The sequence below is a fragment of the Lithobates pipiens genome, unplaced genomic scaffold, assembly GCF_037356315.1.
Source record: "Lithobates pipiens isolate NorthernLeopardFrog02 unplaced genomic scaffold, aLitPip1_a1.2 Scaffold_8, whole genome shotgun sequence".
In the NCBI taxonomy this organism is placed as follows: domain Eukaryota; kingdom Metazoa; phylum Chordata; class Amphibia; order Anura; family Ranidae; genus Lithobates; species Lithobates pipiens.
The window spans coordinates 179935927-179953791 of NW_027507903.1; the positions used below are offsets into that span (position 1 = coordinate 179935927).

Sequence of the window (17865 nt, forward strand, 5' to 3'; positions counted from 1 at the left end):
CGATAGGCATGGGACATTCTCTTCTGTCCAAGTTAGAATCTGGTTCACCTCTCTCTGAGCTGAGAGACTCTTGGTGACCCCCTTGTGATTGATATATGCCACAGCCGTGGCATTGTCGGACTGGATCCTGGCAGTCAATTCTTTAACCTGGAGGTCCAGGTTTTTAGAGCCAGATACACTGCCGGAATCTCTAGGATGTCGATGGGCAAGGTTCCTACTCCCCAGCCTGGAAGGCTGGCATCTGTCGTTACTACCTTCCAGATAATTGATCTGAAGGACTTTCCCTTCAGCAGGTTCCAAGATAGTAACCACCACTCATGGGGACAGCCACATTGGCAAGTCCATAGCTTGAATCATTTTGTTCCAAGCAGACAGAATACTGCTTTCAGTTTCGAATGCAATTGAGCATAAGGAACTGCTTTGAATGAAGCTACCATCTTCCCTAACAACCTCATGCAAAGGCGAATTGAAGGATTTCTCTTCGACCTGATCATCCTCACCAGCTTCTGTATGGAGCTGATCCTTGCGGGAGGCAAGAACGCCCCTTTTCTGGGCTGTGTCTATGATCAGGCCCAGATACTCCAGCCTTCTTAGTGGTTTAAAGGAGGAATTTCTTTAGGATGAGAATCCAAATCCAATCCCAAACCTTCCAGGTAACTGCTTGTGATGGCTACACCTTGCTTCAAGCAAGCCACTGACTTATCTATTAACAAAAGATAGTCTCAGTAAGCCAAGACAGTTATGCCCTGTGCCCTTAACCTGACTAGAGGTGAGGCTAATACCTTAGAGATGCTCTAGCAAGCCCGAAGGGCAAGGCTATTAACTGAATTTCTGTTCTACTTAGAACCGCAGAAACCTCTGGTGAGGAGGAAATATATGGACAAGCAGCTATGCATCTCTGATGTCGATGGATGCCAGAATTTTTTCTCCTTGCAGGATGGAAACGACTGACTTGATTGACTCCATGCAAATGGAGCGGATTTTCAGGAACCGATTTAGATTATGTAGATCTAGACTTGGTCTGATATCCCCATTTGGCTTTGGCACCATAATTAGGTTTGAGTAAAACCTCAAACCTTGTTCTTGTTTGGGAATCTGTCTGATCACCCCTTGAGCCAATAATCGGTCTAATGCTTGCAACAGGGATTGCCTTTTCCCTGGATCCTTGGGAATGTTTGATCTCAGAAAACGAGATAGTGGAAACTCTCAAAGCTCTAGCTTGTATCCTAGATACACTGGAGAGAATCCATTTGTCCTGAATCTCCCTTTGCCAGACTTCTGAGTGCATCAGAAGTCTTCCCCCCACCTTGGTGAGGGGAGATGCCTCTTCATAAGGAGGTCTTGTATTCTGCTTTGCAGACTTCTAGCCCCAGGTCTTCCTTTATGCCTGGTCTGATGGCAGAGGCCGAACAGTTTAAATGAAAGATGCTTATATTTTCTTTTGACTGGCAAAAGAGTACCATTTCCGCTGGAAATTGTTTGAATGTATTTATCCAAACTATTGTCAAATAATCGTTCTCCCTTAAAGGGAAAACTAGTTAGAAGGTTCGTACAAGGCGTCTCAGCTGACCAACTCTTTAACCAAGGGGTCCTTTACATATGTACAAGTACAAAACGCAAGGCGTGATGCCTGGTGAATAGAATCCTTCATAGTGTCTACAGCAACGCATAATGCTTTAGGTAGCTCGGCCAGTTCCTGTGCTCATCTGAGAGCATTTGTGAACTGGTCCTTTAAGGACTGACAGATGCCTATAGCTGCAATTGCAGGCTGAGCAACAGTACCTGCTAAGAAAAAAAGGATTTTAACAGACCTTCCAACTTCTTATCTGTTGGATCTTTAAGCATAAGCACATTGTCCACTGGGTAAGTTAAAAAAATATATATATTTTTTCACATTGGAAATCGCAGCGTCAACTGCTGGAACTTTCCATCTTTTAGTGAATCTTTCTTCCATAGGATAGAGCTTAGCGAGTCTTTTTGTAAGGGAAAAAATGCTTATCCGGATGATCCCATTCGGTATAAATAAGCTTTTTTAGTAATGCGTGGACGGGAAACGCATGCAAAGGCTGTAAAGGCTTCAAAGAACCCAAGGAAGAGGCCGGCCCTTCAGCTAACTCTGTTAGAGGTAGCATGCAAGTAGGGCGAACCATCTTTGCAAGCCTCTGTACTTAAGATTGTGAAGAAGAGATCCTTGGGAACTTCAAGTATTGTTTCCTCCGCAGAGAAATAATCGCATGTCTTTCCTCCCGATCATCTGAGGGCAATACCCCCATCCTGTCCCCATAATTCTCTTGGACCCTCCACTGACTGTAAAGAGTCTAAGGTGGGGGAGGGGGATCTAGGACGCCTTCTATACACTGGATGGAGGATGCGATTAAAGCCCCTAATCTTCCTTCTAAGCCTTGCAAGGCAGAGGAAAATACATATTCAGTCACCTCTATAGGGGCTGAAGTGTGTGAAGCAGTTGCACCACCGCTAGCTTCCAATAACTCACCCTGGCTTGCCATGTCCGAACCCCCTCGAAGAGGAAGACAGTATGGAGGCATAACTGGGATTCCCAGCGCCTGGGGGGGGTGACACCTTAGGTACCTTTACGGTAGGTCTGGAAGACATAGTGCAAAGCACAAGCAGAGGTACACAAAAATAACTTTTACTTAGTAGCAAAAGAACTATCTGTCTAGAAATGCCTGTTTACACCCTTACATGTCCAGAGCTCTGGTGTCTCTTAGTGTGACAGACTGCCTCTCTTCAGTTAAAAAGTCTTTCCGAAATGAGAGTGTCTGTGATATATAGCCTCAGGTGGAACCTGATTGGCATCCGCAGCGCTTCCCCTCAGCTATGCAGGGAGTGCTGTGTGTGTGGACGTTACATCCATACACAGCGCCACGTGACCTTGTGGACATGCCCCTCTGCATTCTCAGGCCCTGCTAGGGACCCGAATGGCCAACACAAAGTAAAGTAAACGTACTATACACCTCTACAAGGGGGAGGGGGAAGAGGGGGAGGGGGAAGAGGGGGAGGGGGAAGAGGGGAAGGGAAGAGGGGAAGGGAAGAGGGGAGGGGAAGGGAAGAGGGGAAGGGAAGAGGGGAAGGGAAGGGAAGAGAAGAGGGGAAGGGAAGAGGGGAAGGGAAGAGGGGAAGGGAAGAGGGGACGGGAAGAGGGGACGGGAAGAGGGGACGGGAAGAGGGGACGGGAAGAGGGGACGGGAAGAGGGGACGGGAAGAGGGGACGGGAAGAGGGGACGGGAAGAGGGGACGGGAAGAGGAAGAGGGGACGGGAAGAGGAAGAGGGGACGGGAAGAGGAAGAGGGGACGGGAAGAGGAAGAGGGGACGGGAAGGTGTTTGTTTTTTGAACACAGAAGCATAGGGCGTTTCTCAATGTTACTAGGTGGAAGTGCTGGGTTGTAATTAAACCATGCAGCTAAAGCAGCTGCGTCAACCAATCAGCCACCGCCCATAGTTTATACACATCTCTGTATTAATACCTGCTGCATTTTTTACCAAATCCCACAAGATCTATAGTAAGAACCCCCCTGTGCCACTGGGACCAGACAGAGCTGCACTAAGACACATCATAGGTAGTGTAAGTTACTCCTTATAGAGGAGACATTTATAAGGCATATAAGGTATATTGAAGGAAAAAGCAAAGCTTCTTCCCTTACCTTGTGCTCGCTGCAGGATACTGCTGATTTAACAGACAGATCCAACTTTCACCCATCACGGCAGGCTGCGTTTAAACACGCTCAAAGACTGGGGCCCTTCTAAAAGGGTTTCCGCTCCTTTGGGCCTTGTATAGCACCCCCTCAGGACAACTTTAGGAAATGTAGCAAGACCAAAAAGCGTCCTGGTTCCTAGGGTCCAGCTCTCAAAGAGAAGCATTACAGGCAAAACCTCGTTCTTGCATCGAGGTCCAGGTACCATCCTATGGCCTCAGTGGCGAGGATGGATTTGATTGTGGAGGTTTCTTTAAATCCAGCATGGATCCCTCCTGGAGCTCCTTTAGAGCACATCAGTCCCTGCTGCAGTGCCCCATTTCTTTCATCTCAGTACCCTTTATGCACCTCCCCCTTTCTTGTACCTCATTCCTATTCACAGACCCCTTTTCTTGTACCTCAGTCCCCTTCACAGCCCCCCTTTTCTTGCATCTCAGCCCCCTTCACAGCCACAAATTTACTTCCAGCATGAACCGAGAAACAATCTGTGCTCTATATCACTTTTACTTAAAATTTGGCACATCAGCAAAAGAGGATAGATGCGTACAAAGTACTGATTTGAATGGTAACTAAACTAGCTTAGAAAAGGACAGACAACAGTAAGCTTTAAAAGGGCAGAATGCATTTTGGTCTGCATCTTAACCACTTAAGGACCGCCGCATGGCAATGTACGTCGGTGCAATGGCACCGACAGGCACAAGCAGGTACATGTACGTGCTCGCCGCCTTCCAGCGGGTGGGGGGTCCGATCGGACCCCCTCCCGCTGGATGCGGCGGTCCGTTTAGCTGCAGGAGCGATCCGGGATGAGGGGATGGCCGTTGGTTTCTGGCCATCCCCTCTCGATCACTCCTGGCGAATGAGAAGCTTCCTTCCACTGTGTATAGTAAACACAGGCAGGGAGGAAGTGATGTCATTCTCCTCGGGGCGGTCTTATAGACCGGACTACGAGGAGAGGACACAGTAAGTCTGCACCAAACACTACATTAACACATAGGCACACACAGGCACACAACAATTTTTCTGATCGATGCATTAGTGTCACTAGGTAGCTAGTTATTTTTTTAGGTTCACCGCCAGGTTTTTATAGCGCTAGGTACCCCCATATACTATCCAATAATGGTTTTAACCCCCTGATTGCCCCTAGTTAACCCTTTCACCAGCGATCACTGTATAAGTGTCACTGGTGACGCTGGTTAGCCAGTTAGTTATTTAGGTTCCCTGTCAGGTTTTTATATAGCGCCAGGGACCCCCATATACTACCTAATAAAAATTTGAACCCCCTGATTTCCCCTAGTTAACCCTTTCACCAGTAATCACCGTATAAGTGTTACGGGTGACTCTGGTTAGTTTGCTTTTTATAGCATCAGGGCACCCGCCATTTATTACCCAATAAAGGTTTAACCCCCTGATCACCCGGCGGGTGATATCAATTAGATTTTAGGGTCAGGGTCTGCGTTGCCCCAGGCAGCGCTAGGTTAGTGCCAATACCGCTAACACCCACGCGCAAAGCATAAACCACCCGTAGTGGTATAGAATCTGAACAGATCAATATCTGATCAGATTTATACTAGCGTCCCCAGCAGTTTAGGGTTGCAAAAAAACGCATTGTTAGCAGGATCAGCCCAGATACCTGCTAGCACCTGCGTTTTGCCCCTCCGCCCAGCCCACCCAAGTGCAGTATCGATCGATCACTGTCACTTACAAAATGACTAAACACATAACTGCAGCGATCACAGAGTCAGGCTTGATCCCTGCGATCGCCAACAGGTTTTTTTGGAAGCGTTTTAGATTTAAATCCGGAAAGCAGTGCTTGGTTTTCGGGGTCCCGTACATGGCTAAGCTCCCAAAAAGTCCCCCACATGTGGTATCCCTGTACTCGAAAGAAGCAGCAGAATTTATTTTGGGGTGTAATTTGACTTATGCCCATAGCATGTGTGAGCAATATATCATTTAGTGACAACTTTGTGCAAAAAAAAAAAAAAAAAAATGTTAATATTCCTGCAACTTATGGCAAAATATAAAATATTTCATGGACTCAACATGCTTCTCAGTAAATAGCTTGGGGTGTCTACTTTCCAAAATGGGGTCATTTGGGGGGGTTTTGTGCTATTTTGGCATTTTATGGCCTTTGAAACTGTGATAGGTAGTGAGGAGTGAAATCAAAAATTTGCACCCTTAGAAACCCTGAAGGCAGTGATTGGTTTTCGGGGTGCCGTACCCGGCTAGACTCCCAAAAAGTCCCACATATGTGGTATCCCCGTACTCAGGAGAAGCAGCAGAATGTATTTTGGGGTGCAATTCCACATATAACTATGGAATGCGTGAGCAATATATCATTTAGTGACAACTTTTTGTAAACTTTTTTTTTTGTGTCATTATTCAATCACTTGGGACCAAAAAAAATATTCAATGGGCTCAACATGCCCTTCAGCAATTTCCTTGGGGTGTCTACTTTCCAAAATGGGGTCATTTGGGGGGGGTTTGTGCCATTTTGGCATTTTATGGCCTTCGAAACTGTGATAGGTAGTGAGGAGTGAAATCAAAAATTTGCACCCTTAAAAATCCTGAAGGCAGTGATTGGATTTCGGGGTGCCGTACGTGGCTAGACTCCCAAAAAGTCCCACATATGTATCCCCGTGCTCAGGAGAAGCAGCAGAATATATTTTGGGGTGCAATTCCACATATAACTATGGCATGTGTGAGCAATATATCATTTAGTGACAACTTTTTGTAAACTTTTTTTTTTTTTTGTGTCATTATTCAATCACTTGGGACAAAAAAATATATATTCAATGGGCTCAACATGCCCCTCAGCAATTTCCTTGGGGTGTCTACTTTCCAAAATGGGGTCATTTGGGGGGGGGGGGGGGGTTTGTACTGCCCTGCCATTTTAACACCTCGAGAAATGAGATAGGCAGTCGTAAATTAAAAGCTGTGTAAATTCCAGAAAATGTACTCTAGTTTGTAGACGCTATAACTTTTGCGCAAACCAATAAATATACGCTTATTGACATTTTTTTTACTAAAGACATGTGGCTGAATAAATTTTGCCCTAAATGTATGACTAAAATTGAGTTTATTCGATTTTTCTTATAACAAAAAGTAGAAAATATATTTTTTTCTCAAAATTTTTGGTCTTTTTCCATTTATATCGCAAAAAATAAAAAATCGCAGAGACAATCAAATACCATCAAAAGAAAGCTCTATTTGTGGAAAGAAAAGGACGCAAATTTCGTTTGGGTACAACATTGCATGACCGCGCAATTACCAGTTAAAGCAGTGCAGTGCGAAATTGTAAAAAGACCTCTGGTCCTTAGGCTGAAAATTGAAAGTACAATTACACATGGTTTACTTATGAAAACACAGTAAGCAAATACTCACCATTAAACATAATCTGTAGCATTAACCGCAGAGCCACCAGCTGAACACATGACACTTTCTTGTGCTTCTTCATTGCATTATTCAGACAAGTCATAGTCACAGTCATTACATCTAAATTAAAAGAGCTTAAAAATACAATGAAAAGCATTTACAATAACAAAAAAAAATGTAAATTCTAAAATGGATTTTAGTACTCTTTATAGCATAGCTACTATTTTCGTTAAAACCTCAATTATAACTAACTATATTAAAATAAGGAAAATACACACACATACACACATATATACATATATACATATATACATACATACATACATATACATACACAATCGTAATGCAAAAGGGGTTACAGCACAGTAAGTATACACTTATAGCCAGTAATATAGCAACTAAAGGCATCCCTGCCCTTTGTAGTTCCCAACCTGCACCATGGAGCAGAAATGGAGAATTGAATGTTCAGGTCCAAATAGTTTCATAAATACAACACATGTGAAACCAATAAGGTGTTGCCTTTTGTAGCACTTTCCTATAGCAAACTGTTACTTATACAAAATGGGGATTCTTAGTTGCCATATATTGCAATATATGTTCAAGCTGGTCAACTGCATCAAAGTGATTCCTTTCTTTTTTGGCATTAACAAAAAAACACAGATCCAGAGCTGAACAATGCATTGAACCAGATATGTCTAAAGCCCCATACACACAATCAGATTTTCTGCAGATTTTTCCCTTCAGATTTACCAAAACCATAATATATGAGGTCAAACCTTAGGAGTTTCAATTTGTATGCAATCAGGCAGGCCCTACTACATGGTTTTGGTAAATCTGAAGGAAAAAATCAGCAGAAAATCTGATAGTGTGTATTGGGCTTTACAGTGCGACAGGAGGGGGAAGCTGATGTCTGTGCTCTTAGGCTTACAGGCAGCCCAAATGCATGGAAAACCCCACAAAAACAGATGACATGCCAGCAAGAGCATGAGACTCAAGGCTCAAGACCTCGGCCTCACCCCCATGGAAGTAGTCAGTGACACAGAGGACAACAAGAAATAATCTGCAAACCGGGGTTCTAGAAGAGCATTAACAATGACTCGCAAGCACCTGCCAGAACCCTACACAGGTCGGAAACCACAACCGGATGCAATGTCTAATCAGATGGATGTCTAAGAGGCTGGCATCCAAGCTGAGAATTATCAAGACACAGGGAGAACACATATTCGAGTCACCAGGCCAGGAAGAATCAGGTCTTAGAGATCACATGAGGAAGTCTGACCAGAGAACAGGACTCATCTCAGCATGACCAAATGTAGAGAAGCAGGATCTGGAATGGACTGGGTATACAAAACCATCTTGAATGAAGACCACCACAGCCATATACAGTGCTTTGAAAAAGTATTCATACCCCTTAAAATTTTCCAAATTTTGTTACAACCGTAACGTAACATGTATTTTATTTGGATTTTATGTGATAGACCAACACAAAGTGGAACATAATTGTGAAGTGAAAGGAAAATGATAAATTTTATTTACAAATAAATATCTGAAAAGTGTGTCGTGCATTTGTATTCAGCCCCCCTGATTCAATACTTTGTAGAACCACCTTTCACTGCAATTACAGCTGCAAGTCTTTTTGGTTATGACTCTGCCAGCTTTGCACATCTAGAGAGTGAACTTTTTTCCCATTCTTCTTTGTAAAATAGCTTATGCTCTGTTAGATTGGATGGAGAGCATCTGTGAACAGCAATCTTCAATTCTTGCCACAAATTCTATTGGATTTAGGTCTGGACTTTGATTGGGCCATTCTAACACATGAATATGCTTTGGTCTAAAACATTCCATAGTAGCTCTGGTTGTATGTTTAGGGCAGTGTTTCTCAAATCCAGTCCTCAGGCCCCCCCAACAGGTCATGTTTTCAGGATTTCCCTCAGATGAAACGGCTGTGGTAATTGCTAAGGCAGTGAAACTGATCAAATCACCTGTGAAAAATAATGGAAAACCTGAAAACATGACCTGTTAGGGGGGCCTGAGGACTGGATTTGAGAAACACTGGTTTAGGGTCATTGTCCTGCTGGAGGGTGAACCTCCATCCCATTCTCAAGTCTTTTGCAGACCAACAGGTTTTCTTCTACGATTGCCCTGTATTTGGCTCCATCCATTTACCCATCAACACTGACCAGCTTCCCTGTCCCTGCTGAACAAAAGCATCCCCACAACATGATGCTGCCACCCCCATGTTTCATGATGGGGATGGTGTGTTCAGGATGATGTGCAGTGCTAGTTTTCCACCGCACATAGCCTTTTGCTTTTAGGTTGAAAAGTTAAATTTTGGCCTTATCTGACCAGAGCACCTTCTTCCATATGTTTGCTGTGTCCCCCACATGGCTTCAAAAACTGGCAATTGGACTTCTTAGGGCTTTTTTTTTTTTTTTTAACAATGGCTTTCTTCTTGCCACTCTTCCATAAAGGCCAGATTTTCGGAGCGCACGACAAATAGTTGTCCTGTGGACAGATTCTCTCACCTGAGCTGTGGATCTCTGCAGCTCCTCCATGAGCCTCTTTGGCTGCTTCTCTGATTAATGCTCTCCTTACCCGGCCTGTCAGTTTAGGTGGACAGCCATGTCTTGGTAGGTTTGCAGTTGTGCCATTTCCTTTCTTACTCTTTTTTCGTATGATGGAATAAACAATGAGGTAGCAATGTCACAATGTGGTAGCAATGTCACTTCAAGCGTCCTCGCCCTCGCCACTCAGAACTTCAGGTGAGGGCTCTGCAATAGTGTAGAAAATAGAGGAAAACAGCTGAACGACCGCATTAGGAACACCACCTTTTATTCATGGCAAAACAGTGTAGAAGATCCAAAATCTCTTACATCATGGTGATGAAAGGTACAGACAGGCTACTGCGTTTCACATCAATATAGATGCTTAATCATTAAGCATCTATATTGATGTGAAACGTGGTAGCCTGTCTGTACCTTTCATCACCATGATGTAAGAGATTTTGGATTTTATACACGGTTTTGCCATGAATAAAAAGGTGTTATTTGGAGAGGGGCCGTTCAGCTGTTTTCTTCTATTTTCTACATGGATTGATTAGTGCTCTGTGAGATGTTGTGATGGTCCATCACATAAAATCCCAATAACATACATTTAAGTTTTTGGGTTTTAACATGACAAAATGTGGAAAATTTCAAGGGCTATAATATGTTTTCAAGGCACTGTAACCAACCAAAATGAAGAATGCAGGACTACTGGATTGAGATTAGAAAGCCAGTAGTGGAAAGTCTAAAAATCATCCAAGAAACAAAAGCACACATGAAGAAAAACAATCCTAAACATGATCCTAACACAGATGCTAGAAACTAAGTATAGCAAAACTGTAGCTGAGCAGAAAAACTCCAGCTGCAGCCAGTGTCAGCACTGACTGCCCCAACAAACTAGAGGTTGTTGAAAATTACAAGAACACAGAAGGGCTAGCAGAGGGACAAGCATCAGCAAATAACCTGGACACAGACATGATGTTGGCAGGAATATCATCAGAGATGTTAGGAAAGAGGGTCATACAGATCTAATGGATTTCACAAGGAATGCCCAGGCCTGAGGAAAACAAGAGGACTTAAAGGGTAGACCTCTTAATTTTGAGTAGTGACAAAGATGAGATGGGAACATTCTTGAACCATTCCCCATAGGAACTTGTGTAGAATAAAACCCCTATTCCCTAAAAACTCACAACTCACTCTGCACATAGGCCTACTATACTTACAAAGAAAAAGGTCTACAAGCTGACCAAAGGGTAGCCAAGATGAAAAATCTAGCTACCAGTCACAGGAAACTGCCTCCCCCCAGGCAAGCACCCAGATGATAGCTGCAGAGGCTCAAGGGGAATAGATGCCACCCTCTAAGGAGGCAGAGTGTCACTCATTCTGCAATCATGAGGCTTGTGAAAGTCAGGACATGGCTTCCGAACCTAAGGCATAGTGAAACCAGGAGGTCCAATCACACTCAAAAGGGATGAGAGATACTCAGAAGGCCATAAGCTTTCCCAGCTGTAAAAAATAGGTAAGCATCCCCCTAACGCTATCCACTAGAGTGGGGTCCCCAACCCCCAGGATGCGGACCAGTGCCTCTCCGTGGCCTCTTTGCAGCCACGAAGGCTGCACTGTAAGAGCTGCGGAGGGAGAGCAGAGAGATAACCACCCCCCCCCCCCTTCATCGCTGATCTACTTTCACAGCCGGGCCACGAAGGCTGCTCCATCAGAGGTGTGGCGATAGAGATGTGCTGGTTTACACACTCGGGTGCCATAGTGCTGGTGGCAAGTGACATGCTACATCTGGTAGCAAGTGACGTGGCAAGTGACAAGCTGCAGCTGGTGGCAAGTGACGTGACAGGTGACAAGCTTCATCTGGTGACAGGCGACATGGAAGATTAAATCTTCCACACAGTATCATTATTGTACACATAAAACCACACACTCTAGAGTCAAGAAAGACAGTACAGCCACTGTGTCCCTGCAGAAGGCTATTAGGCAGGAATCACAGCCAAGACCAAATACTATATATGACAGGACCTGCCCAGTAAAGCAAGGTTTAAAAAGGGGGACTCCTAAGAAGGGCACAAGCTGCAATCCATGAAGAGGAAGCAACAACCAATAAAGGTATCCAATTCAAAGGAAGGGCAAGTAGCAGCGAGTTGAATGGAGTCAGGGAGTGTATAAGGTAATCGTCATAGAAAAGGCTAATCTGCCAGATCCAGAACACAGACACAGAGAACTGCACTATAGTAGCCAAAAACAAGTTTGTGTTACCCTGCCCTAAAGAGCCTGCGCACCTGCAGTAAAAACCTCCAACCCCTGTGGCAAAAGCGAGGGAGAACGCCACAACCAAAGGAAAGGGGAGTAGTGAACAATTAAATCGATAAGGGCATATAGAGGTCAGGGAAGGAGTAAAAGATCTCATGCAGTGGAACTGCTCAGGAGAAACAGGCCAGAGCCACAGGAAGGGCAGGTATCCCAGATACACGATATGCAGTCAAATGCATGCATACAGTACACATACTGTAGAAGGGTGACTATGATATAACTGCTAGCTGTGTCATGTGGTCCACTTATAATACAAAATCAAAAGAAAAGGAGTTATGAATACCCCCTGGCGGGGGAGTATGGGATAGAAGAGCTTGGCTTCCAACCAATGGAGATTGAAGTGCCTGATTACATGACTGCAAACAAATCTTCAAAGATCAGCAGTTGTTAAAATGACTGATTTAGGCTGGATTCACACCTATGCAGTTTTAGTGCTTTTTACATATTGCATATTTGCACTACAGTCCATTTAACATGGTTTCCTATGTGTGACGGAACCGATCCCACACTCCGATTGAGTGCTTCCGTCAGTATACCGCTTCCTAAGTCTGAATATAGATATCAGATATTCCAACCCCTCACAAGCATAAAACAAGACGAGAATTGATTAGTGCTAACATGGATTCATTTATTAGAACCAAAATGCCAAGTATTTATAATACAGTAGAAGGAAAACTGAGCATGCGCTCAAAACATCAAGGAAAAAACTCAAAATTAGAGAGTTTCCTAGTAGTTAAGTGGGAACAATAGGGACTATTGCGGTATCATGTAATAATCAAAAAATCATAATTCATAAAATTTACTCATATTTTATTATAAATAGATATACACAAATAGACACATGACAAAACAAAAATAGACAAGATATATTCAGCCAAAAAAAAGGCAGAATAAATTCGGAAATGATTTAGAGGTTTTCCAACAAGGGGATTTTTTACAAAGGTGTAGAATTGACGTGTAGATCCGACCGGTTTCGCGGCACTGAGAACGCCGCTTCCTCAGGGAACGTCACTTTATAAATCTAATATATATAAAAGGATAAAAATTTTAATGAATACAATAGATAAGAGTTTCGTAAACAAAAAATACATAGATAAAGATTACAATCATATACAAACAGAAAATAATGATCAATCCAAACATAGTATATCATGAATAGAAATACAAATAGAAACAATAGTAAGTCATGACTCACCCCTGGAGCTCCCAAACCCTCTACAGCCAAGCGACCAAACTCGAGACACCCTAAATTAGGGTGCCCCCCCTGGGGGCGGACACGGGGGGGTATGTATAGTGGATAGAGAGGCTTTACACAGCGAATAAAGGACTAGAATAAAAAATAAATAACAATCCATTTGAAAAAATTTTATAAAAATATATATTGAAGACCATGGACTGAAAAATTTAAGGGAGCTAGGTTTGTTAGAAGATAGATAGAAAAAATCTATCACACCAGAGAAAGAAAGCACCCAGTGGTCCATGGTCTGTATCACTAAGTGGAAACCAAAAAGTATGGCTATTAGGCAGAACCTACCCATACTCTGTCAAAATTGCTATAAAGTATGCTGTTTAATATAGAACCCAGCAAATCTTCAGTATACAGCACCCACAGATTCAATATTGGGTATTCTCTATTAAAAAAGTCAGAGAAAAGGGTTGGATCAGCCTGGGTCATAGTTGCAGCTAAACTTGAGGATGACAAGCGTAAAAAGGAAATCAGTAAGACCGAGATATAAATGGTGGCTTTACCTTGAAAATGATAGCCGTACACATGTGTGTGTCTACTCCACCACGGCGTCGCTCAGAAAATTAAAATTCCAGCGGCGTCTTACATAACCCCGACCCGGAAATGATCAGAGCGCAACTGTGCGCTCCTTCTCAGTGTCCCTCCGTCTACTGCACAAGCACAATTTAATTTTCTTCTAACAAACCTAGCTCCCTTAAATTTTTCAGTCCATGGTCTTCAATATATATTTTTATACATTTTTTTCAAATGGATTATGTTATTTATTTTTTATTCTAGTCCTTTATTCGCTGTGTAAAGCCTCTCTATCCACTATACATACCCCCCGTGTCCGCCCCCAGGGGGGGCACCCTAATTTAGGGTGTCTCGAGTTTGGTCGCTTGGCTGTAGAGGGTTTGGGAGCTCCAGGGGAGAGTCATGACTTACTATTGTTTCTATTTGTATTTCTATTCATGATATACTATGTTTGGATTGATCATTATTTTCTGTTTGTATATGATTGTAATCTTTATGTATTTTTTGTTTACGAAACTATCTATTGTATTCATTAAAAATTTTATCCTTTATATATATTAGATTTATAAAGTGACGTTCCCTGAGGAAGCGGCGTTCTCAGTGCCGCGAAACCGGTCGGATCTACACGTCAATTCTACACCTTTGTAAAAAATCCCCTTGTTAGAAAACCTCTAAATCATTTCCGAATTTATTCTGCCTTTTTTTTGGCTGAATATATCTTGTCTATTTTTGTTTTGTCATGTGTCTATTTGTGTATATCTATTTATAATAAAATATGAGTAAATTTTATGAATTATGATTTTTTGATTATTACATGATACCGCAATAGTCCCTATTGCTCCCACTTAACTACTAGGAAACTCTCTAATTTTGAGTTTTTTCCTTGATGTTTTGAGCGCATGCTCAGTTTTCCTATATACATTAACTGGGACGATGGTATCTTATTTAAATTCGAGGCTGTCACATTATCTATAATACAGTAGAAGACTAAAACCTAACCTAATTAGCATAAACTAGTTATCTAAATCAACACTCAGACTAGTTGACTGAGGGATAAGACTTTTTCGGCTCCTAGCTCACTAACAATTCAATAAACATTACCATAAACATAAACACAGGGTTAATTAGCACAAACAACAATGTGTCGAATACTCCTACAAGCCAGACTAGATTCATTTACACAACAGACAGGTGGCTGGAGTTCATGAAATTAGCATCTAACAGTTTGTGTCCCAACAGCATGAGGCAACACACATTATATATACATATATACAGAATTGAATATGACTAGCACAGATTCTAGTGGGGTTCTCATTCACCCTGTGCCTCTTAAAATCCAGGGCACATAATCAGTCGGCAAGAGGCTCACATTCAGTACTCTGAAAAAGCCTGTGTCCCGGCTAGGTCTGTCACACATCTCCCCTTTCGGCAGGAGACTAACACAGGAGGAGACCCCAGACGGGTTGACTCCGAAATTAGTTAGGGGTCCCAGTCCTCTAATGCTGGTATCCACACAGTACCCCAAATAAATTGTCCTAAACAGAGTATTCCTCACCCAGCCAACCTCTGCCTCTCTCGGAGAACACGCCCACCACTGTGGAGAGGCCTGGACTGGCCCTTCTCCCTGGAGTCCTTTCAGATGCTGGAGAGAAGACAGGGTGACTGGGCTCACTCCATAATGCTGTTGGGCATCTGGGCCGATCGCCCAGCATCCCTGGGGTATACAAGTGGGGACTGAAGTCCCATCCACTTTGGTAGGTGAAAATCCCCCAATTCTTGTTAAGCAAGGCTGACATCCTCCTGTCTCAGTGCCACACCATTTTCTGGCATTGTGTCAGTGGAGACCAAAGTTCCATACCCCGATATCAGCTCAAGCTGCAGTTGTGTGTAGGGGCCAGTAGCATTCTGCCCTGTTGACACCTCAGCTGAGGTCCCCACATCATCCACTCTAACAGTTGGGGAGTGACCATCTTCTCACCACGAGCCCCTAGAATTACTGCAGGTGTGGGGCAGAGGTCTTGGACCCTCTGTCCGGTGGCCAGTACTTCAGCTGGAGGAGTCTCTTGTAACTCCACAGTTCCGGGTGCTGGGCAGAGGTTGGTAGCACTCTGACCTGTTGCCAGCACTTCTGCTGGGGACTCCACATCCACCGCTCCAGTTAACTGTTGTGGCAAAAAGCTGGCTTCCTCCACTCCCAAACGGTGTAACTGCCATGGGGAAGCTGAGCCGGCTGATTCCTTTTCCGTTCCCTCATCTGGCTGCTGGGATGACATTTCTCCATCACTGTCTTCCATGTGCACGGATCTTTGCTGGAGAGGAAAGCCTGCTTCCTCCACCCTGGCCAACTGTTGGGGAGGGACGACGAACACCTCCTTTCCCTTCTCCCCCTGTATCCTGATCTGCTGCTGGGAAGTGACCACCACCTTGTCACCCTGAACCTCTGGAACTGCCACAGACGTGGGGCAGAGGCCTTGGACCCTCTGCCCGGTGACCAGCGCTTTAGCTGGTGAAGTTCCTTGTAATTCCAGAGATAGTGCTGTTGGTGCTTGGCAGAGCACAGTAAAGTTTGGCCCTAATATCAGCTCTTCTGCTGGAGGCTCATCCGGTTCTTCTTCTTCAGCAGAAAAGTCTATCAAATCCCCTGTCTCTGCAACTGGTGTCTGGGATAGAGTTTCACCATCTCCTGTCCGTAAAACCCAGAAGATGCTATCGGTGCTGAGCAGAGGTTAGCAGAGCTTTGCCCTGTTAGCACTTCAGCTTTGGGGATGGCAATCTCCAGATTTTCCACTGCCGGTTCTCTGGCATGCTGCTGGACAGGCACATTCGTCCATCCAAGATCATCCCATGCAGAAACAGGAGGGCAGGTTGGCAAAGCACACTGTTACTCTGCCACATTGCCGACTCTTCAGCCAAGATTTCAGAGTTGTCCACTGGTATTTCCTTATAGTCCCAGGCCAAGGGAGTCCAGCCCTGGCACTGAGCAGAGTCTAGCAGCCGTCTGTAGGCGATCTCCAGCTCCCATTCCTGATCGGCCAGAAACTCCAAATCTTCCAGTGCCCAGTGCACTTCCGAGACGTTCAGTATCTCTTTTCTGTAATCCATGATTTCATCCAACCGCCACTCCAAATCACTCCCACAGTTAGAGTCCCCTGTCAGCTTCACATACAACAGTCCCAGGCTGCCATAACTTAAGCCTTCTGTTGGGCTGTCATCAGCTATCCAGGGATATGCTTGGGATACATGCCACTGGAGGGCTCTGTAACTCTCATCCAGCTTCAACTCTGCCCAGATCAGCCTGCTTAATTCAGCTGTCTGCTCCTTGTGCGGTTTTTCTCCAAAAAACAGCACCCAAAATCCATACTGCAACCAGTACTTTTCCTGGTTGGAGGGGAGAACTTTCTCTGGTGGCGCTGCTCACAGGCTAGCAATTCCTTCCAGAGTCCACAGGGAATAGAATCAAACCATCTCAGCAGGACCTGCTCTGATACTGGTCCTCTGTGCTGTAGCTGCATCTCTCGCAACCTCCTTCTGAATTCCTTTTCCATGGCGGCTGGTATCTGTACCTCTCCTGCTATCCAAACCTTGGATCCAGGTGGAGGTTTGGATGTTCTAGACTGCAAGAAGTGTCCCACTGCTTGCCACCAATGTGACGGAATATGTTGGTGGAAAGTCAGACAACAATTGTCTGATGGAGCATACACACGGTCAGACTTACTGCCAAGCTCACATCCAACAGTCAGAAGTCTGATTGCATGTACGGAGCTTTAGAGGCATGTAAAAAAAAAAAAATAAAAAAAAAAATAAAAGACTATTTGGTATATTTAGAAAATACTTTATTGCTACAAAATGTGGCTCGCATTGAGCCTACAAATTATATAAATAAGAAAATAGTTGAATAAAGAAGCTCCTTCCAACACCATAACTCTTGAAGGTGGCACCATAACCAATGGTCAGGGATCAAGATCTCTGCTGTGCCCTTCAATGAACATAGGGAAAGTTTTTTCACCCGATAAATCAGAAAACAAGAGGTTGTCCAAAGACCTCTGTACTAGGAGAATAACATGTCAGGGAAAAAAATACCAAAAGGGTGCAGACACCAGCTTTAGGGAGTATGGAAAGCACTAACTGTGAAGTAATTGATGACAGAATTCAGTTATT

At 44.0% G+C, this 17865-nt stretch overlaps 1 protein-coding gene across 3 annotated transcripts in view; it reads right to left on the reverse strand.

The window, feature by feature from the left end:
- LRRK2 (leucine rich repeat kinase 2) overlaps positions 1 to 17865 on the reverse strand; it is a 474491-nt gene that overhangs the window by 330453 nt on the left and 126173 nt on the right. For all 3 annotated transcript variants that reach the window (XM_077468371.1, XM_077468370.1, XM_077468372.1), the window contains one exon: positions 7096 to 7220. In XM_077468371.1, the coding sequence (XP_077324497.1) occupies positions 7096 to 7220 (125 nt within the window). The remainder of the gene's footprint in view (positions 1 to 7095; positions 7221 to 17865) is intronic.